The 25,567-nt window shown below is 40.7% G+C and overlaps 1 protein-coding gene across 1 annotated transcript in view; it reads right to left on the bottom strand.

Annotated features, from left to right (window-relative positions):
- The window catches only part of LOC111979016 (rho GTPase-activating protein 6-like), a 102,254-nt gene that overhangs the window by 730 nt on the left and 75,957 nt on the right, over positions 1-25,567 (bottom strand). Inside the window, exons 2-3 of the mRNA XM_070449055.1 lie at positions 22,605-22,761; positions 7,653-7,722 (exon numbers count right to left, since the gene is read on the bottom strand). Of these exons, the coding sequence (XP_070305156.1) occupies positions 7,653-7,722; positions 22,605-22,761 (227 nt within the window). The remainder of the gene's footprint in view (positions 1-7,652; positions 7,723-22,604; positions 22,762-25,567) is intronic.

Consider the following 25,567-nt stretch of genomic DNA (forward strand, 5'->3'; position numbering starts at 1 on the left):
ACCCTGTCCTAGTCCCTTGTCCCTGGCCTGCAACCGTCTGCCCTCGGTCCTCCTGGCTAGTACCTGTTCCCTTCCTGATCACCAGTCCCTGTCCCTGTCATCCCATCCGCCTGTCCCTGTCCCGAACCCTGTCCCTGTCCTGTCCTGTCCTGATCCCTGTCCCTGGTCCCTGTCCCAGTCCCTGTCCCTGTGCCAGTCCTGTGCAGTCCCTGCTGCCTGTCCCTGTCCCTGTCCCTGTCCCTGTCCCAGTGTCCTCACCTGGGCTCCAACAGGGATCCTCACCTCGCAAACACACATGATCTGCCCGTTGACAACATCTTAGCCAATTATGCTATATAAGGAGACGTGAACATAGATATTTCAAGCTGGGGGAGTGAGGTTTCGAATCCAACGGTATACCTTTACATAACAGAACTGTAGCTCTATTGTAACACCTCCCACCGCCCCCGTATTAGGCCTATACTCCTCCAGTCTCCTTTGTCTACATATCCCCCATTAGAGCAGCCCTAATTTTGTAGATAAGACATCGTAATGTCTTGGAGCAAGTGTTAAACCTGCCCTCTGCTTTCTGACAAACGCAGCAGTCGTCTTATGTGTAGATCAGCATAAGAAAGAACCTGCTGCTGTTCTCTGTAAAGTTTTATATCTAAACAGTAGGAGGCCTGTGGTATGACAGTTCTCTGTAAAGTCTTTATATCTAACGTAGGCATGTGTTTGACAGTTCTCTAGTAAGTTTTATATGCTAACAGTAAGGACCTGTGTTGACGTGTCTCTTGTAAACTTTATATTCTAACAGTAAGGACCTGTGTTGACAGTTCTCTGTAAAGTCTTTATATCTAACCATAAGGACCTGTGTTGACTGTCTCTGTAAAGTCTTTATATCTAACAGTAGGGACCTGTGTTGACTGTTCTCTGTAAAGTTTTTATATCCTAACAGTAAGGACCTGTGTTGACTGTTCTCTGTAAAGTCTTTATATCTAACAGTAAGGGACCTGTGTTGACTGTTCTCTGTAAAGGCTTTTATTAACAGTAAGGACCTGTGTTGACGTTTCTCTGTAAAGTCTTTATATCTAACAGTAAGGACCTGTGTTGACTGTTCTCTGTAAAGTCTTTATACTAAACAGTAAGCGACCTGTGTTGACTGTTTTCTGTAAAGTCTTTATATCTAACAGTAAGGCCGGTGGTTGACTGTTCTCTGTAAAGTCTTTATATCTAACACGTAAGGACTGTGTGACTGTTCTCTGTAAAGTCTTTATATCTAACGTAAGGACTGGGGTGTGTTCTATGATTAGCCTTGTACAGGTCTACAATTTATCCCTGATGTCCTTACACAGCTCTCTGGTCTTGGCCATTGTGGAGAGGTTGGAGTCTGTTTGATTGAGTGTGTGGACAGGTGTCTTTTATACTGGTAACGAGTTCAAACAGGTGCAGTTAATACAGGTAATGAGTGGAGAACAGGAGGGCTTCTTAAAGAAAAACTAACAGGTCTGTGAGAGCCGGAATTCTTACTGGTTGGTAGGTGATCAAATACTTACGTCATGCAATAAAATGCAAATGAATTACTTAAAAATCATACAATGTAATTTTCTGGATTTTTGTTTTAGATTCCGTCTCTCACAGTTGAAGTGTACCAATGATAAAAATTACAGACCTCTACATGCTTTGTAAGTAGGAAAACCTGCAAAATCGTCAGTGTATCAAATACTTGTTCTCCCCACTGTAGGTCTCTGCGGTACTATGACTGAGCTTTACATCGTGTCCAGTCCTTTATAAAGGGGTCTATAAATGACAACACATCTTCATGCGATGGAAACCATGAATGACTTGGCTAACAATACGATAGCTAGTTCAACTCAGGCCAGCAATGAGACAAAATGAATCAAATTAGAAGCTGAGGTGGTAAACAAATAAAATAACATGATTACTGTGATGTTCAGTGGCGATTTTAGCATGTAAATCTTGGTGGGGCAAAAAATTATGGGATCCAAGCCAGCAAAGGAACAACACAACACTAAACAATACATTAAGTGCACTATAACGTTGACAAACGGTGCCCGCAAACTGTTCGGGCCTACATAAAGCTGTCCCAACCGCAGATTACTTCACACGGCAAGTTCTAACCTTAGAATTGGGGATGACGTACTGTCCCATGAGTGACAGAAAACTGAGCCAATCATGAAAGAAAAGAGGTGCAACGCGTTGTATTTTCTGCTGGCTAGCCCCACCCCCACAGAAAGCACTGAGCTAGGCTGAAACACCTGCATTTTGGAGCTGCCTTAGTCAAGAAAACAAAAAAGAGACCATGTTTGTATGCGGCTTTATTAACTCAATTACATATATATATATTTTTTACATTGTTTGCAAACTGATATGTGACACGTATTAATGTCCCACCTGCCCTGAATGAGAGCCGCCACTGGTGATGTTCATGTTAAATGTGTTTGTGCCCCTCTAAGAGTCAGTGTTGGGGTGGCTACTCTGAAGATATAATGTACCAAACTACCAATTACTTCACACGGGAATAAGTTAAGCTACACTAAAGCTGCCCTTAACTACTAAAAACACTACCAAGATTTGAAATGAGTTAAAATACCACCAAGCTTCTGCAAAATGTAGTTAAATTACTAGTTGAACTATATGTAGTTCTCTGCTCTCCAACACTGTGCAGTGGCGCTTGTAGCTTGTATGGCTCCCTGGGCGAACCCCCCCTTCAGCGCACTCTCCCCAAAAACACCATTCTGCACTAACTGTAATTTATATTCAGACATTTGGAACAACACAAATAAATAATCATAACATTTTAACCTTTATAAATATATATACAAAAATAAGACTCATAAATATAAAAAATAAGTAACAAAGACAAAATGGAAACAAATTGTAGCATATAAATACAAATAAGAAAGAGAATTGAATTATTACACTATTACCCCAAATTCTAACAAAAAACACACAAATAAAACTAAATTGCGCAAATCCTACATCACACAAATACACTTATAGAATAACACACTTATAAAGAAGAGAACCTGATTATTACAATACTGCACTTCAAACAAGAAACACACAAACTAAATTGCACAACTAATTGCATTACTAATTGCATTAGTACTGTACAAAGTTAGAGGTGCGCTATTTGATAGATTCCCCCGCTCCCCCTACCTTGGGCTTCCAGTGGGGAGACCTGAGGTCCACCTACCCCCGCCCCCCTCCCCATCTCGTACTTCTGAGTGGGAGACCTTCCCAGGCAGTAGCCTGCCTAGCTCACAGACAAGGTTAATTGACCCACAGTCCCACACATTGACATGATGTGCAAATGAGTGATAGAAAAATGATCATGCAAATGTACCATTCTGAATATTTTTTGTAATCTTTTTTTTTTCTTTTTTCGGGAGCCCATGCCCATGTCGCCTATGCTTAAGTCCGCCACTGGCTAAGAGCGCACGATAGTTATGGGCTAAGGGCGGAGGTAATCAGAAAGAGAAACAGAATGCAATGTAAGAGTATGTGACAGAATGTAAATAAACCCAGGGGTCACATATTCCTTACAAAGGATTCCCCTCGTATTACTAAGAAACAGCTGTATCGCTACCCTCCTCTCCACGCTGTATCACTACCCTTCTCTCCACGCTGTATCACTACCCTTCTCTCCACGCTGTATCACTACCCTCCTCTCCACGCTGTATCGCTACCCTCCTCTCCACGCTGTATCGCTACCCTCCTCTCCACGCTGTATCACTACCCTCCTCTCCACGCTGTATCACTACCCTCCTCTCCACGCTGTATCACTACCCTCCTCTCCACGCTGTATCGCTACCCTCTTCTCCACGCTGTATCGCTACCCTCCTCTCCACGCTGTATCGCTACTCTGGTGTAAGCCTAATACAACACATGGTCTAGCTGGACCTGTCCGGTCCAGGCTAGACTAATCAATCCTATCCCTGGGTAAGACAAGAGGCTGTTTAGCTGGACATGTCCGGTCCAGGCTAGCCTAATCAATCCTATCCCTGGGAAAGACAAGAGGTTGTCTAGCTGGACTTGTCCGGTCCAGTCTAGACTAATCAATCCTATCTCTGGGTAAGACAAGAGGCTGTCTAGCTGGACCTGTTCTGTCCAGGCTAGACTAATCAATCCTATCCCTGGGTAAGACAAGAGGCTGTCTAGCTGGACCTGTTCTGTCCAGGCTAGCCTAATCAATCCTACCCATGTTTATGAGAGTGTGTCAGTGTGCATGCACTCTGGAGGCAGTGTTTACAAATGTCTACTACAGACAAAACATTGCAACAGTGAATCATCTACACTATGAAGAGCCCCTTGCCTCGTGGTTGAGATTGAGCTCACTACAGTGAGCACGACAACAGTGGCTGATCATTTGACAGGTATTAGTCAATTAGTCACACACACTGTGTGACTAATTGTACAAAACATTAGGAACACCTGCTCTTTCCATGACATCGACTGACCAGGTGAATGCAGGTGAAAGCTATGATCCCTTATTGATGTCACTTGTTAAAACCTCTCTTGGGTAGGGGGCAGTATTTTCACATCCAGATGAAAAGCGTACCCAAAGTAAACTACCTGTTACTCAGGCCCAGAAGCTAAAATATGCATATAATTGGTAGATTTGGATAGAAAACACTCTAAAGTTTCTAAAACTGTTAAAATAATGTCTGAGTATAACAGAACTGATATGGCGAAACCCCGAGGACAAACCTTCCCAAAAAAACAGATTTCAGCCTACCACTATTTTCAATGGCTGTCACTTTTATTATAAGGCAAAGTCCTCCCAGATTGCAGTTCCTAGAGCTTCCACTAGATGTCAACAGTCTTTAGAAAGAGTTTCAGGCTGGTTTTTGGAAAAATGAGCCTGAAATTGTAGTTTTTCTAGGTGGCTCCCATTTTGGCTGTAGTGTTTCCAAGCGCATGGAAGAGAACGCGGTCTTTGGTATTTTTCTCCGGTAAAGACAATAATGATTCTCCGTCTTAAATTGTATCATTTATTTACGTATTAGGGCACCTAAGGTTTAATTATAAATGTTGTTTGACTTGTTTGGAAAAGTTTATTAGTAACGTTTGGGATTCATTTTGTATGCATTTTGATGGAGGGAAACTGGGTGGATTATTGACTGAAGCGCGCCAGCTAAACTGCGTTTTTATGGATATAAAGAAGGACATTATCGAACTAATGGACCATTTGTGATGTAAATGCAAGCTTTTGGAGTGCCAACAGAAGAAGACCATCAAAGGTAAGGCATGTATTATATCGCTATTTCTGACTTTCGTGGCGCACCTGCCTGGTTGAAATATGTTTTTCATGCTTTTGTATGCGGGGCGCTGTCCTCAGATATTCGCATGGTGTGCTTTCACCGTAAAGCCTTTTTGAAATCTGACACAGTGGCTGGATTAACAAGACGTTAAGCTTTATTTTGATGTATTACACTTGTGATTTTATGAAAGTTAAATATTTATAATTCTGTAGTTTGTATTTCGCGCTCTGCAATTTCACCGGATGTTGGCCAGGTGGGACGCTACCGTCCCACCTGCCCATAAGAAGTTTTAAATCCACTTCAATCAGTGTTGATGAAGGGGAGGAGACAGGTTAAAGAAGGATTTTCTAAGCCTTAAGACAATTGAGACGTGTATCATTCAGAGGGTGAATGGACAAGACAAAAGATTGAAGTGCCTTTGAACGGGGTATGGTGGTAGGTGCCAGGAGCACCGGTTTGTGTCAAGAACTGCACCTCTGCTGGGGTTTTCACACTTAAGAGTTTCCCATGTGTATGAAGAATGGTCCACCACCCAAAGAACATCCAGTCGACTTGACACAACTGTGGGAAGCATTGGAGTCAACATGGGCCAGCATTTCTGTTTAACGCTTTCGACACCTTGTAGGGTCCATGCCCTGACGAATTGAGGCTCAGGGAAGAAGGGGGGTGGGGGTTGCAGTTTACAGTTTTTTTCAATTGCTAACAAGCATCGATTAATACTGAAGCCCCTTTTTTCAAAACTCTTCACAGGTTGCATTACCAACATGCATCTTGGCCAAACAGTTAATCTTACCTCAAACTCACTCAAACCACCAAAACACATCATACATGTCTCAAAATAATCTCGTTTGACCAGAACACGGGCAACAGTTCTCACTCAGAAAGCATACGTTGTCACTCATAACACACTGACCCCCAAAACACTGACAACAGGGAGCATTACATCAATTATTAACTTCTCTTTGAAGTTTGAATGATTTTTCACATAAATCAGTATTTCATTATAGAATAAGAATAACACCTTTTCACTTCATTGACTGACCATAGAGAGCTGTTTATTCTCTATGTTGGTTAGGGCGTGACAGTGACTAGGGTGGGTTATCTAGGTGATTTTTATTTATATGTTGGCCTGGTATGGTTCCCAATTAGAGGCAGCTGTTTATCGTTGAATCCAGCTTCATCCACAAAGATGAATGTATGTGCAGTTTGCCTGGCTTCCATCTCCATTACTCTCTAAAATACAGTAAATCTACAGGTTTACAGTACTTTACATTACGCATAGCTGTGAATGCACCCTGTTTTGGTTATTGAACGGACAGCTCACCTGTTGTTTTGCCGGAAAATGCGTACTATTGATGCAACTGTTGAACGCTGTAGATTTGGTTGCATCCTTAAACAGGCCTCTCTCTAAGAGAGACCATGGTTTACAACATGGTCAATAATTGTGGCCCTTATCTCATCAGAGACCACCGCTCTTGGTCTTCCTCTCCTTTGTCCTCCACGCATTCTCCCTCTCTATGTTTCCAAACTAAATCATTCCGAAGCCGTCCTCTTTTGTCTGTTTGGTAACGAGACTAAAAAACAGGACACTTGGGTCGGCTTTCAGCTGAAATTGCAATCAGCTGTGTTTGGAATGATTCAATATTCTGCTGAGATTTTCGAAATGTTTCAGTCTGGTTACTGCAGAAATGCACAACATTTTCCATCATTTTGTTTTGAATGTGTTTTGAACAGTTTTGGAAACAGTGTGTTAGCGTTTTAAAACATCTGCTGCAAATATATAGTTTTGCATGTGGTGGAGTATGGATGAGAAAAGAGCCCATGGATTTCAGAGAGAATGTGGTCATTGAATGCATTTTGTGTGAAAGCAATGAAAAACGATTCACAGTTTGGTCCACATACACTTCTGTTTCGCTGACCGTGTGAAGAGGTTTGACAATGTGACTTCAGTTTTGACACATGCACGTTAGCAATTGAAAAAAACCTGTAATATTAGGGAGATGTTCCTTATGTAGGGTATACTCAGTGTATAGAAGGAGGATTGGATCTACTTTACCTTATGTCAACGGGGGTTGGTCTGTCTCAGAGATAAAGTAAATACTCTGCTTTATCTGACCTTCTGAGGTATGAACAGTACTCTTCAGTTTTAAAGACGAGTACTTAGTCATAGGCTGGGTTAGACTGAGGGTTAGATTTAGGATTAGACTGAGGGTTAGACTTAAGGTTAGACTTAGGGTTAGACTTAGGATTAGTGTGCTTGTTGTGTGTGTGTGGCGCGTGTGTGTGCGCGTTGTGTGAGTTTGTGTGTGTGGTGTGTGTGTGTGTGGTGTGGGTGTGGTGGTGTGTGGGTTGTGTTGTGGTGTGTGTGTGTGTGTTGTACTTTACCTCGTTCTTTCCTTTCTTCTCTTTGGAGGAGTCAAACTCCGTCTGAGTGATTTCCTCCTCTTGCGGATTTCTATAAAAAGGGAACAAAACAGATGTTAATTAATTTTAAAAATTGTATTTATTATTTTAATGTAAGAAAAGAGGTGTGTGTTTGTAAGGGTGAATGACAATGTACTGTTTGCTTGTTGATGTTTTTAGCAGAGATCTTTATGATCTGTGTCGTATGTGTAGTTAGTTTGAACTTACGCGCCCAAATGGTATGCTATCCCCTACATAGTGCACTATGCCCATGGGTGCTGGTAAAAAGTAGTGCACTACATAGGGAATGAGGTACCATTTGGGATGTTTCCTTGTTAATGTTGCGTGTACTCCAACGCCTCCCACCATTAACCTTTCTGTGTAAAGAAGGAACCATAAACGACTCTAAACAACACAAAATGTAAACCAGCAAGATATTAGATATTAGATATTAGCAAGAAAAACCCACCGAGTGGAGACCAAACAAGAGAAAACAAAACACACACACACACACACACACACACACACACCAACACACACACACACAACACACACAACCACACATACACACAACCACAACCACACACACACACAGACACACAACCACACACAACCACACACACAACCACACACACACAACCCACACACACACACACACACACACACACACACACCACACACACCACACCACACACACACACACACACCACACACACACACACACCACACACACACCACAACACACAACCACACACACACACACACACACACACACACACACACCACACACACACTACACACAACCACACACAACACACACATACACACAACCACACACACACACTCACACACCACACACACACACACACAACCACACACACACACACACACACACCCACTGCGCCAGAGAAATTGCCTTCATTAGATTTGTCCCGTGCCCTGAGAACGCACGTCTCTTCCTCAAATCAGAACTTACTAAGATATACTTTTACACATACAGGGTGTTTGTACTGACCCAGCCTCCTGTACTGCTGGTTTGTACTGACCCCAGCTCCTGTACTGGCTGTGTTGTACTGACCCCAGCCTCCTGTACGCTGTGTTTGTACTGACCCCAGCCTCTTACTGGCTGGTTTGTACTGACCCCAGCCTCCTGTACTGGCTGTGTTTGTACTGGCCCCAGCTCCTGTACTGGCTGTGTACGACCCAGCCTCCTGTACTGGCTGTGTTTTACTGACCCCACCTCCTGTACTGGCTGTGTTTGTACTGACCCCAGCCTCCTTACTGGCTGTGTTTGTACTGACCCCAGCCTCCGTACTGGCTGTGTTTGTACTGACCCCAGCCTCCTGTATGGCTGTGTTGTACTGACCCAGCCTCCTGTACTGGCTGTTTGTACAGGTCCCAGCCTCATGTACTGGCTGTGTTTGTAAGGCCACTGTGTTTGTACAGGCCCCAGCCTCCTGTACTGGCTGTTTTGTACTGCCCCAGCCTCCTGTACTGGCTGTTTTGTAACAGTCCACCTCATGTACGGCTGTGTTTTGTACAGGCCACTGTGTTTGTACAGGCCCCAGCCTCCTGTACTGGTTGTGCTGTACTGACCCCAGCTCCGTACTGGCTGTTTGTACTGACCCCAGCCTCCTGTACTGGCTGTGTTTGACTGACCCCAGCCTCCTGTACTGGCTGTGTTGTACTGACCCCAGCCTTCTGTACTGGCTGTGTTTGTACACCCCAGCCTCCTGTACTGGCTGTGTTTTGTACTGACCCCAGCCTCCTGTACTGGCTGTGTTTGTACTGACCCCAGCCCTCCTGTACTGCGGTTGTTTCTGTACTGACCCCAGCCTCCTGGACTGGCTTTTTACAGGCCCAGTCTCCTGTACTGTGTGTTTTGTTACTGACCCCGCTCTTGTACTGGCTGTGTTGTATGACCCCAGCCTACTGTACTGCTGTGTTGTACAGGCCCCAGCCTCCTGTACTGGGCTGTGTTTGTACTGACCCCAGCCTCCTGTACTGGCTGTGTTTGTACTGACACCCAGCCTCCTGTACTGGCTGTGTTTGTACAGGCCCCAGCCTCCTGTACTGGCTGTGTTTGTACAGGCCACAGTGTTTGTACAGGTCCCAGCCTCATGTACTGGCTGTGTTTGTACAGGCACTGTGTTTGTACAGGCCCCAGCCTCCTGTACTGGTTGTGTTTGTACTGGCCCCAGCCTCCTGTACTGGCTGTGTTTGTACTGGCCCCAGCCTCCTGTACTGGCTGTGTTTGTACAGGGCCCACAGCCTCCTGACTGGCTGGTTTGTACAGGCCACAGTCTCCTGTACTGGCTGTGTTTGTACAGGCCCCAGCCTCCTGTACTGGCTTGTGTTTGTACAGGCCCAGCCTCCTGTTCTGGCTGTGTTTGTACAGGCCACAGTCTCCTTACTGCGGTTGTGTTTGTACTGGCCCCAGCCTCCTGTACTGGCTGTGTTTGTACAGGCCACAGTCTCCTGTACTGGCTGGTGTTTGTACAGGCCACAAGTCTCCTGTACGGGCTGTGTATGTACAGGCCACAGTCTCCTGTACTGCTGTTTAGCCTCCAGGCAACAAAAACACAGATGAAGGAATTCATTTTACAACCTAAACATCCTCTCACTGACCAGCTTTATCCGAAAGACAGCATAGTATTTGGGGTATGTGTGTGTGTGTGTGATGTGTGTGTGTGTGTGTGTGTGTGTGTGTGTGTGTGTGTGTGTGTGTGTGTGTGTGTGTGTGTGTGTGTGTGTGTGTGTGTGTGTGTGTTGTGTGTGTGTGTTGTGTGTGTGGTGTGATGTGTGTGTAGTCATGTGTGTGTGTGTGTGTGTGTGTGTAGAGAAGAGGGAGGCCAAACCCTCTGTTTGGTTGCAGAATCCTTGAACTTCCAAGACCTGAATTTATTTTTATTTGTTTCTCTCAACATGACAGGGCTTGGGCACAGATCTAGGATCAGCTTAACCCCCCCAGAATCACAACCCTCACCACTAATGGGAAAACCACAAAACTGACCCTGAATCAGTATCTAGGGACAACTTCATCCTATTGTTGGGAAAAAGGGCTGACGGGATTAGAGTGTGAAAGAATCTGAAATTGAAGTGATCCGAGCAGTCAAATCCCCATGTGGAGAGGTGTGTGTGTGTGTGTGTGTGTGTGAGTGTGTGTGTGTGTGTGTGTGTGTCAGGGGTTTAGGACGGGTCAAATTCACATGACTACAGGAAATTAAAGTGTAATTCCACGGCGGCGACTCCTGCACTCTCCACATGCCAGAGCGAGGGCTAATCGTTGGGCGCTTTCAACACTCCGTGTGTGTGTTTTTGGTTTTACTCTCCTTGTGCGGACCAGAAGCCTTGTGGGGAAAAAGGCTAATTTGGGGTTAAGTTTAGGATTAGGGTTAGGTTTAGGAGTTAGGTTTAGGTTTAGGGTTAGAATTAGGGTTAGGGTTTCTGTTTGTGCTGGTATCAAACCTTGAGTTGCATGGGCCTATTGTGACTGTTCTGTCTTCATATTGCAAGTCAGTCTGTTCTGGAGAGTGTGGGGGCACATTGGGAATTAGGTTTAGGGTTAGGAGTTAGGTTTAGGGTTAGGGTTAGGAGTTAAGTTTAAGGTTAAGGTTAGGAGTTAGGTTTAGGGTTAGGAGTTAGGTTAAGGGTTAGGAGTTAGGTTTAGGGTTAGGGTTAAGAGTTAGGTTTAGGGTCAGGAGTTAGGTTGAGGGTCAGGGTTAAGAGTTAGGTTTAGGGTCAGGGTTAAGCGTTAGGTTTAGGGTTAGGGTTAGCCAGACACCTCCCCTGTCAGCCTCCACTAGCTAGCCAGACACCTCCCCTGTCAGCCTCCACTAGCTAGCCAGACACCTCCCTTGTCAGTCTCCCCTAGCTAGCCAGACACCTCCCTTGTCAGCCTCCACTAGCTAGCCAGACACCTCCCCTGTCAGCCTCCACTAGCTAGCCAGACACCTCCCTTGNCTAGCTAGCCAGACACCTCCCCTGTCAGCCTCCACTAGCTAGCCAGACACCTCCCATGTCAGTCTCCCCTAGCTAGCCAGACACCTCCCCTGTCAGCCTCCACTAGCTAGCCAGACACCTCCCTTGTCAGCCTCCCCTAGCTAGCCAGACACCTCCCCTGTCAGCCTCCCCTAGCTAGCCATTGCGGGTGTAGCGAAATGCTTGTTCTTCTAGCTCCGACAGTGCAGTAATATCTAACAGTTTTACACTATATACACAAAATACACATACATCTAAGTAAGGAATGGATTAAGAATATATACATTTTTGTCAGAGCAGCTTTGGACTAAGATACAGTGGCATAGTATACAGTACAGCATATACATATGAGACAGGTGAAGCAATATTTACACACAATTAAAATGACTAAGATACCGTAGAATAGTATAGAGTATAGTTTACACATGTGAGATAAGTAATGCAAGACATTATTAAAGTGGCTCGTGTTTCATTTCCTTAAAGTGGCCAGTGATTCCTAATCTATGTCTATAGGCAAGCCTCTGATGTGCTGGAGATGGCTGTTTAACAGTCAGTAGTGTAGTATAGAACACAATACAGTATATACATATGAAATGGGTGATGCAATATGTAAACAACATTTAAAAGTGACTAAGATAACGTAGAATAGTGTGGAGTGCCGTTTATACATTTGAGGTGAGTAATACCAGATACGGAACATTATTACAGTGGCCAGTGATCAAATCAAATCAAATGTATTTATATAGCCCTTTGTACATCAGCTGATATCTCAAAGTGCTATACAGAAACCCAGCCTAAAACCCCAAACAGCAAGCAATACAGGTGTAGAACTTGTAAGTCGCTCTGGATAAGAGCGTCTGCTAAATGACTTAAATGTAAATGTAAATGTAGAAGCACGGTGGCTAGGAAAAACTCCCTAGAAAGGCCAAAACCTAGGAAGAAACCTAGAGAGGAACCAGGCTATGAGGGGTGGCCAGTCCTCTTCTGGCTGTGCCAGGTGGAGATTATAACAGAACAGGGCCATGATGTTCAAATGTTCATAAATGACCAGCATGGTCAAATAATAATAATCACAGTGGTTGTCGAGGGTGCAGCAAGTCAGCACCTCAGGAGAAAATGTCAGTTGGCTTTTCAGTGATCCATTTCAAATAATTGTACAATCCAGGTGTGCAAAGCTCTTAGGGATTTACCCAGAAAGACTCACAGCTGTAATAGCGATGCTAACATGTACTGACTCAGGGTTGTGAATACTTATGTAAATTAGATATTTCTTTATTTCATTTTTCAATCAATTTGCAAAACATTTCCAAAAACATGTTTTCACTTTGTCATTATGGGGATAGATTGTGTGTAGATTGGCAAGAGAGAGAGAAAAAGATTTCATCCATTTTGAATTTAGGCTGTAACACAACAAAATGTGGAATAAGTCAAGGGGTATGAATACTTTCTGAAAGCAGTATCAGTGGTTAAAGATACTTAAAGCCACAATATGTACATTTTTGGGCGACTCGAGTTATGTGAGTTATAACTCTGCAATTCTCGCTGAAAGCTAAAGTCTAAGAAGTGGGAGATCTGTTCTATGTCTACTATTTCTATCTTTCCCTGTTCTTAAGTTTCATTTGTTGTGTCTTTTACTTTGGGTTTTGTACACCAGCTTCAAACAGCTGAAAATACAATATTATTGTTTAAGGAAAATATATTTCACAGCAGTTTAGATGATACAATGATTCTCTACTCAATGACTGCTTGTTTTGTCATATAAATTGAAATTAGGCAAACTATTAGAAATTTAACAACCAGGAAATGGTGGAGTGATTTCTATATAATTAATCTTTAAAGATAAGAGAGAGAGAGAGATGTGGTTAAAGAAATAGAGAAAGAGAGAGAGAGAGAGGAAAATCCAGTGTATTTATAGAATAAGAGAGAAAGGCTGAGAGAGAAAAAGAACGACAGAAAGAGCAAGAGAAAGAAGGCAAGTAAGAAAAGACAGACCCTGTGGGGTTTTACTGTGATGAGAAAATAAAAAACTCACCAAATAAGTACAAATCTGACTGCTAAGAACAGGGATTTCAGAAAGAATCCATCAAGTATTGCCAAGGAATTGCCAGGAAACCAACAACACACTGGGCTTCTGGTATTAACTTTAACAGCGGGGTCAGAACAGGACCTCCGTCCATCCCACCAGCAGCTTGCTCCCATCATATGAGTCTTCAGTGTGTGAGTGCTTGAGTACCTGCATGTGTGTGTATGTGTGTATATGTGTGTGTCTATATGTGTATGTGTGTGTATATGTGTATGTGTGTGTATATGTGTATGTGTGTGTATATGTGTATGTGTGTTGTTTATGTGTATGTGTGTCTTATATTGTGTGTGTGCGTGTATGTGTGTGTGTGTGTGTGTGTATGTGTTGTGTGTGTGTATGTGTGTGTCTTTATGTGTGTGTGTGTGTGTGTGTGTGTGTGTGTGTGTGTGTGTGTGTGTGTGTGTGTGTGTGTGTGTGTGTGTGTGTGTGTGTATATGTGTGTGTATATGTGTGTGTGATATGTGTGTGTCTATATGTGTGCATTCTCAGCTCGCTCCCATAATATACAAACATGATCCATCATTGACAGAGTAGTTAGCCTGATAAACTAGCTAGCCAGGTGTCTGGCTAGCTAGTGGAAGCTGACAGGGTAGGTGTCTGGCTAGCTAGTGGAAGCTGACGGGGGAGGTGTCTGGCTAGGTAGTGGAAGCTGACAGGGAGGTGTCTGGCTAGCTAGTGGAAGCTGACGGGGAGGTGTCTGGCTAGCTAGTGGAAGCTGACAGGGGAGGTGTCTGGCTAGCTAGTGGAAGCTGACAGGGGAGGTGTCTGGCTAGGTAGTGGAGACTGACAGAGCCTCTGTATGAGGTCTTCACTCCAGGGAGAGAGACAGGAATATTCCCACTTTTATTCCCACTCAGTCCCAATTACTGACTTCCTCACTGTGACCGTTATGAGAATGTCACAGTTTAAATTAAATTGAATTAAATAAAAATGACAGAACTAATTGTGACTAATTGAGGGAGCATGTTTTATTTTGATGTTTCTATTTATTTATATAGCATAGTCATGATGTTTTTATTATTTATTATAGCATATATCATGATGTTTATTTATTTATATAGCATAGTCATGATGTTTTTATTTTATTTATATAGCATAGTCATGATGTTTTTATTTATTTATATAGCATAGTCATGATGTTTTTATTTATTTATATAGCATAGTCATGATGTTTTCTATTTATTTATATAGCATAGTCATGATGTTTTTATTTATTTATATAGCATAGTCATGATTTTTTATTTATTTATATAGCATAGTCATGATGTTTTTATTTATTTATATAGCATAGTCATGATTTTTTTATTTATTATATATAGCATAGTCATGATGTTTTTATTTATTTATATAGCATAGTCATGATGTTTTTATTTATTTATATCATATAGTCATGATGTTTTATTTATTTATATAGCATAGTCATGTGTTTTATTATTATATAGCATATCATGATTTTTTATTTATTTTACAGCATAGTCATGATGTTTTTATTTATTTATATAGCATAGTCATGATGTTTTTATTTATTTATACAGCATAGTCATGATGTTTTTATTTATTTATATAGCATAGTCATGATGTTTTTATTTATTTATATAGCATAGTCATGATGTTTTATTTATTATATAGCATAGTCATGATGTTTTTATTTATTTATATAGCATAGTCATGATGTTTTTATTATTATTATAGCATAGTCATGATGTTTTATTATTTATATAGCATAGACATGATGTTTTTTATTTATTTATATAGCATAGTCATGATGTTTTTATTTATTTATATAGCATAGTCATGATGTTTTTATTTATTTATATAGCATAGTCATGATGTTTTTATTTATTTATATAGCATAGTCATGCTGTTTTATTTATTTATATAGCATAGTCATGCTGTTTTTATTTATTTATACAGCATAGTCATGATGTTTTTATTTATTTATAATAGCATAGCATGATGTTTTTATTTATTTATATAGCATAGTCATGATGTTTTTATTTATTTATATAGCATAGTCATGCTGTTTTTATTTATTTATATAGCATAGTCATGATGTTTTTATTTATTTATATAGCATAGTCATGATGTTTTTATTTTATATAGCATAGTCATGCTGTTTTTATTTATTTATATAGCATAGTCATGCTGTTTTTATTTATATACAGCATAGTCATGATGTTTTTATTTATTATACAGCATAGTCATGATGTTTTTATTTATTTATATAGCATAGTCATTATGTTTTTATTTATTTATATAGCATAGTCATGATGTTTTATTTATTTATATAGCATAGTCATGCTGTTTTTATTTATTTATATAGCATAGTCATGCTGTTTTTATTTATTTATATAGCATAGTCATGCTGTTTTTATTTATATAGCATAGTCATGCTGTTTTTATTTATTTATATAGCATAGTCATGATGTTTTTATTATTTATATAGCATAGTCATGATAGTTTTTATTATTTATATAGCATAGTCATGATGTTTTTATTATTTATATAGCATAGTCATGTGTTTTTATTTATTATATAGCATAGTCATGCTGTTTTTATTTATTTATACAGCAAGTCATGATGTTTTTATTATTTATATAGCATAGTCATGATGTTTTATTTATTTATATAGCATAGTCATGATGTTTTATTTTATTATTATAGCATAGTCATTTGTTTTTATTTATTTATACAGCATAGTCATTATTTTTTATTTATTTATATAGCATAGTCATGATGTTTTTATTTATTTATATAGCATAGTCATGATGTTTTTATTTATTTATATAGCATAGTCATGCTGTTTTTATTTATTTATAACAGCATAGTCATGATGTTTTTATTATTTATATAAGCATAGTCATGATGTTTATTTATTTATATAGCATAGTCTGCTGTTTTTATTTATTTATATAGCATAGTCATGCTGTTTATTTATTTATATAGCATAGTCATGCTGTTTTTATTTATTTATATAGCATAGCATGATGTTTTATTTATTATTATAGCATAGTCATGATGTTTTTATTTATTATATAGCATAGTCATGATGTTTTATTTATTTATATAGCATAGTCATTATGTTTTATTTATTATATACAGCATAGTCATGATGTTTTTATTATTTATATAGCATAGTCATGATGTTTTTATTTATTTATATAGCATGATGCATATGTTTTTATTTATTTATACAGCATAGTCATGATGTTTTTATTTATTTATATAGCATAGTCATGATGTTTTTATTTATTTTAATAGCAAGTCATGATGTTTTTATTTATTTATATAGCATAGTCATGCTGTTTTTATTTATTTATACAGCATAGTCATGATGTTTTTATTTATTTATATAGCATAGTCATGATGTTTTTATTTATTTATATAGCATAGTCAATGTTTTTATTATTTTATACAGCATGTCATGATTTTTTATTTATTTATATAGCATAGTCATGATGTTTTATTTATTTATAAGCATAGTCATGATGTTTTTATTTATTATATAAGCATAGTCATGTGTTTTATTTATTTATAAGCATAGTCATGATGTTTTATTTTATTTATATAGCATAGTCATGATGTTTTTATTTATTTATATGCATAGTCATGATGTTTTATTTATTTATATAGCATAGTCATGATGTTTATTATTTATATAGCATAGTCATGATGTTTTTATTTATTTATAGCATAGTCATGATTTTTATTTATTTATATAGCATAGTCATGATGTTTTTATTATTTATATAGCATAGTCATGCTGTTTTTATTATTTATATAGCATAGTCATGCTGTTTTTTTACTTTATTTATATAGCATAGTCATGATGTTTTTATTTATTATATAGCATAGTCATGCTGTTTTTATTTATTTATATAGCATAGTCATGATGTTTTTATTTATTTATATAGCAAAGTCATGATGTTTTTATTTATTTATATAGCATAGTCATGCTGCTATAGAGCTGTCTAATAGAGACATTGACTGATCTGTTTATAGATTCTATATGGAATGAGTTATATTACCATAAAATTATAATTTATTGCAACAATCTATTGACAGATTGTGCAGTTCAACTGAATATGAGTTAGAGTACCATAAAGTTACCATTTCATTTGAATTTGCTGGAACTAAGTCAGTGAAAACGTTTTCTATAATGAGTCTTGATACTACAGCGTTGTCCAGTGACTTTGTTAGTTTTCTATTCCAGGATTCAGTAAGGAATGAGTTTATATTACCATGGAATTAGCATTTATTGGAACAAATTAGGTGAAAATCTGTCCGTGACTGGGCACATGCTGTTACTGTAGTACTTTTCAATGCTGGATGCTGTATGGTTGTACACAAGAGGTTGCTCAATTGTACACAATCCATTTACTCCGTTCCGGTTCTTATTATGAGCCGTTCTCCCCTCAAAAGCCTCCTGTGTTTGTATAGCAGCTGTGTGACAGAAACTATGCGTTACTGAGGGGCCCAGGAGGAGCGTGAAGTTGCACCTAGACGCTGATCCTGATTCAGTTTAATATTTCCTCCACTAATGGTTACGGTCAGGATTGGGAGATGGGAAGCTGCTCCTAGATCTGTACCCATGGGAAACGTCACCCCAGAGAGAGGGGCCATATCCCTTTGATCCCAGAGTTTGGGAAAAGAGAGAAAAAGGAGGGACGAAAAGGATGAAAGAGGGAGAAGAAAAGAGGGAGAAAGAGGGAGAGAAAGATGGAGACAAGAGGGAGAGAGGGAGGAATAAAAAGAGCGTAAAAGTGGTAGAAAAAGAGGTAGAAGAGGGATGAGAGAAGGATGAAAGGGATAGAGAGGGGGATGAAAGAGGGATGAAAGGGATAGAGAGAGGGAGAGAGAGGGATGAAAGAGGAAGAGAGAGGGAGAGAGAGGGATGAAAGGGGTAGAGAGAGGGAGAGAGAGGATGAAAGGCCGGTAAGAGGGTGAAGAGGGGAGAGAGGGATGAAAGAGGGAGAGAGAGGGATGAAAGAGGGATGAAATTAGGAGATTACGGAGACGAGAGAGGATGAAGAGGACTGAGATGGGAGAGAGGTGATGAAGGATGAGAGGGGATGAAAGGTGTAGAGAAAGAGGGATGAAAGAGGGATGAAAGAGGGGAGAGAGAGGCGATGAAAGAGGGAGAGAGAGGGATGAAGAGGCATGAAGAGAGAGAGGGATAGAGAGAGGGATGAAAGATAGGAGGAAGAAGCCGGGATAAGGGAAAGAGAGAGAGGGATGAAAGATGAGAGGAGGATGGAGGATGAAAGGGGAGGAGAGGGAGAGAGAGGATGAAAGATGGAGAGAGAGGGTATCGAAAGCGGAGAGAGAGGGATGAAAGAGGGAGAGAGGGGGATGAAAGAGGGAGAGAGAGGGATGAAAGATGGAGAGAGAGGGATGATAGAGGGAGAGAGAGGGATGAAAGAGGGAGAGAGGGGAAAGCGGGGGAAAAAGAGGGGAAAGCGGTTGAAAAAACTCTTCCTATAAGTGATGTGGACTAACGACACATGATATTACTTAAAACATACAGATGTAGGCTCTTAATTTGAGCTAGTTTGCAACAGCATAAAATTAATCCCTCAGCAACAGGATATTTCAATTAGTATGTATATTAAAATTAATGTAGGGGTTGCTAAAAAATTTTGTTAGGGCAAATCACATCTGACATCTTAAAGTGGAAATTACAAACTTAAGAAGCCATTTTAAACCTGAAAACGCACAAAAAAGTTATCAGCAACAAAAGAGTGATCAAATTAAGATCCTACATCTGTACTGCATATAATTCTCACATTGCAGATTTCCGGTCCAACATATGGCAAACATATACAATTAACCTACTACGAGCTTCTCAAGGCTGAATCACAAATGATTCACAATGACAAAAGTATCCATGGGAACAAATGGGTAAAACATGGATGTGCTGGGTAAAAAATTGTGTTGACAAAGAACTTGATTGTGTTATGAAACCAACCAGCCTCTAACCCAAAGTGAACAAACTGAAGTTCCCCCTAGATAAAATAAAGTGATTATATTCTATTCTCCATTCCTAACGATTGTGACCAAAAAGTTACACTTTCCAATACATTTTTTAGTTGTAAATATACAGGAGTCCTTTCTACTCTTTTACTTCAGGTTAAAAAAAAAACTCACACAATAAATCAATGAAAGAGACATTGCATAACTTTGGAATGTTATTCTGCTGCTTTGACCGATAAACGTGCCCACGACAGTGTCCAGACAGTTGACTGATTAGAGAGAGGTCAGGGGCTAAAGGTCAAGAGGTTAACATTCTGGGTAATGCCAGACTGTCAGACTGTTCAGGGTAATGCCTCTTATGTAACCCTGGTGACAAGAGAGAGGAATGTGACACCCGACCACCCCTTCTACTCTTGTTACTCCTACTCTTCTTCCTATTCCTACCTTTGATTAGATTTGACTAGATTAGATTTGACTAGATTAGATTTGACGAGATTAGATTTGACTAGATTAGATTTGATTTGACAAGATTAGATTTGACCAGTTTAGATTTGACTAGATTAGATTAGACAAGATTAGATTTGATTTGACCAGATTAGATTTGACTAGATTAGATTGGACTAGATTAGATTTGACTAGATTAGATTTGATTTGACCAGATTAGATTAGATTTGACCAGTTTAGATTTGACTTTGAAGTTGTGGAAATGTGAATTAAAAGTAGAAGAATATAACACAATAGATCTGGTAGAAGAAAATACAAAGAAAAAAACAACAGTTTATTTTAGAAATTTTTGAGATCTTTAAAATGCAACAGAAAGGTCCCACATTTAGCCATCACTCTGGTTGTAATTCCGATGGTGTCCACAAGATGGTATGTGCAAAGTTTCAGACGGATAACTTGAAGTATGAGCAAACTACATGACATTTAGTGTGAAGTCACCCAGGTACGTTTGGGCAAATCGTGAAGGAGACATTTACATTCACATTACATTTTTCTGCAAGCATATCGTCACATTTGTATACTTGGATTTTGATTTAGCTTTTCCAGTATTAGTATCTATATTATAAGTTCAACATTTGCAAACACCCAGTTTTCATAACTTCATAACTCTCCATATTCTTATAATTTTTGTCCAAAAAGAAAAGGCTTGCTGTCGCACAAGGTTAGCAGCTACATTTTGCGACAGATACGGGGATTCCGGAAACTCCCGTAAAGCCCAACTCATTGGCTATCTAGCTAGCTTTGTTTGACCACGATTGGTGCTTATTTGACAAAGTTACAGTCGATCATGTGAAGACCGCCCCGCGTCATTGGCGTGCCATGAAGGCGTCAATCTCTGACCAAATTTGGTGTCCTATATGATATACTACACCCCTAATGATATAGTGAAGTCTGGTTATGTTCTAGGATCTCTGAGGAATAAATACGAACGTGATTTGACTCGTTGAAACAACGTTTAGGGTTAGATTTTCACAGATTCCTTTCTTTGCAAATTGAACGAGTGGAAATACAAAATCGATCGTGCATGCTATATGGACCTTTTTGGGATATGAAGAAGGATTTTATCTAACAAAATGACACTTCATGTTATCTCTGGGACCCTTTGGATGATAAATCAGAGCAAGATTTCAGAATGTAAGTACACATTTCAACTTCAGAGGTGAATTTATCAAACCTATCGCGGTGAAAAAAGCATTTTGTTGTTAGGAGCTCTCCTCAAACAATAGCATGGCATTTTTCGCAGCAATAGCTACTGTAAATTGAACAGTGCAGTTATATTAACAAGGATTTAAGCTTTCAGCCAATTTAAGACACTAATATGTACCGACATTTGTTGTTTCTCTAAAATCTGTGATCGTGACACACGGCGCTGCATGATTTACAACTGTCCCGTTAACGGGACGACAATCCCTAATTAATAATCTGGATATCATATCATACTGTATATCACATCCGTATCATATCACCAATCCCTCTTTATCTTGTTCAATGATATGTATAGAAAAGAGATTTAATAAAGAAATATGAATGTTTAAGAAATTTAAATCATGTTATTCCAGGACTATATGTTTGAGTCCGTCCTTTATAGAATGGCCATAGAGTCTACTTCCCCTTTATAGAATGGCCATAGAGTCTACTTCCCCTTTATAGAATGGCCATAGTCTACTTCCCCTTTATAGAATGGCTATAGAGTCTACTTCCCCTTTATAGAATGGCTATAGAGTCTACTTCCCCTTTATAGAATGGCCATAGAGTCTACTTCCCCTTTATAGAATGGCCATAGAGTCTACTTCCCCTTTATAGAATGGCCATATAGTCTACTTCCCCTCTCTAGTATGGCTATAGAGTCTACTTCCCCTTTATAGAATGGCCATAGAGTCTACTTCCCCTTTATAGAATGGCCATATACTGTAGTATATATTCCTCACTTGTAAAGCTCTGGGGACTCCCATCTCATATGCCATAACATATTTCTGTTCTTTTAGCATGGCCATATTTGACCTACTACCCCTTCCTCTGTACATCTGGGGATGCTGATGATGAAGACGAGGTCCTTCTCCTCCAGATTCAAACCCCTATTTAACAATGAAGAGCTTTATTACCTGGAGATAGACCAGCATCGTACACATATCTCTGTCTGTCATTTCTGGCATGGCCATAGAGTAACAGACCTATCAGTTCTGTACCTCTGGGGATGCTGCTGTTGAAGTCCAGGTCCCTATCCTCGAGCTCTCTCCATCCCTTTCCTACTCTTCTATCTCCCAACCTCTTTCTCCCTCTCCCCTCCTCTCTTTCTCTTCCTCTCTTTCTCCCCCTATCTTCCTCTCTTCCTCTCTTTCTCTTCCTCTCCCCTCCTCCTCTCTTCCTCTTTCTACCACGTATCAGTTCTGTACCTCTGGGGATGCTGATGTTGAAGTCCAGGTCCCTCTTCTCCAGATGGTAGCAGGCCACATCCTGCAGCCGGGCTCTCTCCAGCTCAGACAGGCTCTGGATGGGTACTGGCTGCAGACGGACACTCTGGCCCAACATGGTCGCCCACGTATGGTCACCCTGGAGGAGAGGGGAAAAGAAAAAGCTAGTGTTAGATGTGTAAAATATATATACATTATATATATAAAACCTTTATTCATGCAAGACAGACATATTTTGAGAGAGAGAGAGAGAGAGAGAGGGATGGGGGGGAGGGGGAGGGGGAGAAAGAAAAAGAGATGAGTTGCATATGATGAGGTCATCATAAAAAAAAGAATGTCAGACAACTAAAAAGAAAAACGCAAATTGATCGTCTCAATACTAAACGAGCATCAATACTAAACGCGCATCCACAAGGGTGCGTGCTCAGCCCCCTCCTGTACTCCCTGTTCACCCATGACTGCGTGGCCATGCACGCCTCCAACTCAATCATCAAGTTTGCAGATGACACAACAGTAATGGGCTTGATTACCAACAATGACGAGACGGCCTACAGGGAGGAGGTGAGTGCACTCGGAGTGTGGTGTCAGGAAAACAACCTCTCATTCAACGTCAACAAATCAAAGGAGATGATCGTGGACTTCAGGAAACAGCAGAGGGAGTAACCCCATCCACATTGAAGGGACAGCAGTGGAGAAGGTGGAAAGTTTTAACTTCCTCGGCGTACACATCACAGACAAACTGAAATGGTCCACCCACACAGACAGCGTTGTGAAGAAGGTGCAACATCACCTCTTCAACCTCAGGAGGCTGAAGAAATTTGGCTTGTCACCCAAAACCATGACAAACTTCTACAGATGCACAATCGAGAGCATCCTGTCGGGCTGTATCACCGCCTGGTACGGCAACTGCTCCGCCCACAACCGTAAGGCTCTCCAGAGGGTGGTGAGGTCTGCACAACGCATCACTGGGGGCAAACTACCTGCCCTCCAGGACACCTACACCACCCGATGTCACAGGAAGGCCAAAAATATCTATCATCAAGGACATCAACCACCCGAGCCACTGCCTGTTCCCACCGCTACCATCCAGAAGGCGAGGTCAGTACAGGTGCATCAAAGCTGGGACCAAGAGACTGAAAAACAGCTTCTATCTCAAGGCCATCAGACTGCTAAACAGCCATCACTAACTCAGAGAGGCTGCTGCCTACATTGAGACCCAATCACTGGCCACTTTAATAAATTGATCACTTTTCACTTTCTACAAATAATAAATAATAATTCCACTTTTATAATGTTTACATATCTTACATTACTCATATCACATGTATGTACTGTATTTTATACCATCCATTGCATCTTGCCTATGCCGCTCGGCCTTCGCTCATTCATATACTTACATGTACATATTCTCATTCACCCCTTTAGATTTGTGTGTATTAGGTTGTTGTTGGGGAGTTGTTAGATTACTTGTTAGATATTACTGCACTGTCGGAACTAGAAGTAAGAAGCATTTCGCAACACTCACATTAACATCTGCTAACCATGTGTATGTGACCAATAACGTGTGATTTGATTTGAAATGATCCCAAGTATTATTTTTTATCCACAACCCACATGGAATATGCGACTAGGTAATGAACAGAAAACCATAGAAGGTAGATTGTTTACGGTTGTCATCATTGCTGACTGCCACCCATCTGCACTATTATCCAACCATCAAATCCCTGTGGAATAGGACATACTGTAGACATAGTGTACATCCAAAAGGGCACCCTATTCCCTACATAGTGCACTATTTTTGACCAGGGACTATATAGGGAATAGGGTGCCATTTGTGATGCATACATAGCCAGAGGCCGACTGAGAGCTTAACAACATCTCTACTGTATCTCCTGCTTTCCCAAAGAACCTGCTTACAAATATACTGTATGATACCGTAGGAATGACGGCTGGGAAATTCCCTTGTCCTCAGTAGGGAGTAAGTTCAGTTTTATCGTAGGGTGCGTTCGTAAATTCACTCTGGCTATCTACTCCGATTTCAGAGTACTCTCTCGTCTGAGCGTACAAGAGCGAACTCTCAACACCTGTTGAATATGGCCGGTGTCAGTAAAAGTCGGCAAAAAAGCATAATTAAATTGTTGCCAGCAGCACAGTTACAGTCACCAAGGCACTGGATAACTTGAAAACAGCCTAACCAGTTCTGCCAGGGCGAGAAAAATGGTCAGAGTGAGGTGTTCTCTCATTTGTGTCTGGAGGAAGCTAGCAAGCTAGCCAACATTAGCCAGTTAGCTTGGGTGCTTGACTGCTGTTGTGAGGTCAGAGCACTCAGATCAACCCTACTCCTCAGCCAGTGTCCAGTGTGATCTCAGATCAACCCTACTCCTCAGCCAGTGTGATCTCAGATCAACCCTACTCCTCAGCCAGTGTGATCTCAGATCAACCCTACTCCTCAGCCAGTGTCCAGTGCCAGTGTGATCTCAGATCAACCCTACTCCTCAGCCAGTGTCCAGTGTGATCTCAGATCAACTCTACTCCTCAGCCAGTGTCCAGTGTGATCTCAGATCACCCTACCTAGCCAGTGTCCAGTGTGATCTCAGATCAACCCTACTCCACGGCCAGTGTCCAGTGTGATCTCAGATCAACTCTACTCCTCAGCCAGTGTCCAGTTGATCTCAGAATCAACCTACTCCTCAGCCAGTGTCCAGTGTGATCTCAGATCAACCCCTACTCCTCAGCCAGTGTCCAGTTTGATCTCAGATCAACCTACTCCTCGGCCAGTGTCCAGTGTGATCTCAGATTAACCCTACTCCTCAGCCAGTTCAGTGTGATCTCAGATCAACCCTACTCCTCGGCCAGTGTCCAGTGTGATCTCAGATCAACCCTACTCCTCAGCCAAGTGTCCAGTGTGATCTCAGATCAACCCTACTCCTCAGCCAGTGTCCAGT

This window comes from Salvelinus sp. IW2-2015, linkage group LG19 (genome assembly GCF_002910315.2).
Source record: "Salvelinus sp. IW2-2015 linkage group LG19, ASM291031v2, whole genome shotgun sequence".
NCBI lineage: Eukaryota > Metazoa > Chordata > Actinopteri > Salmoniformes > Salmonidae > Salvelinus > Salvelinus sp. IW2-2015.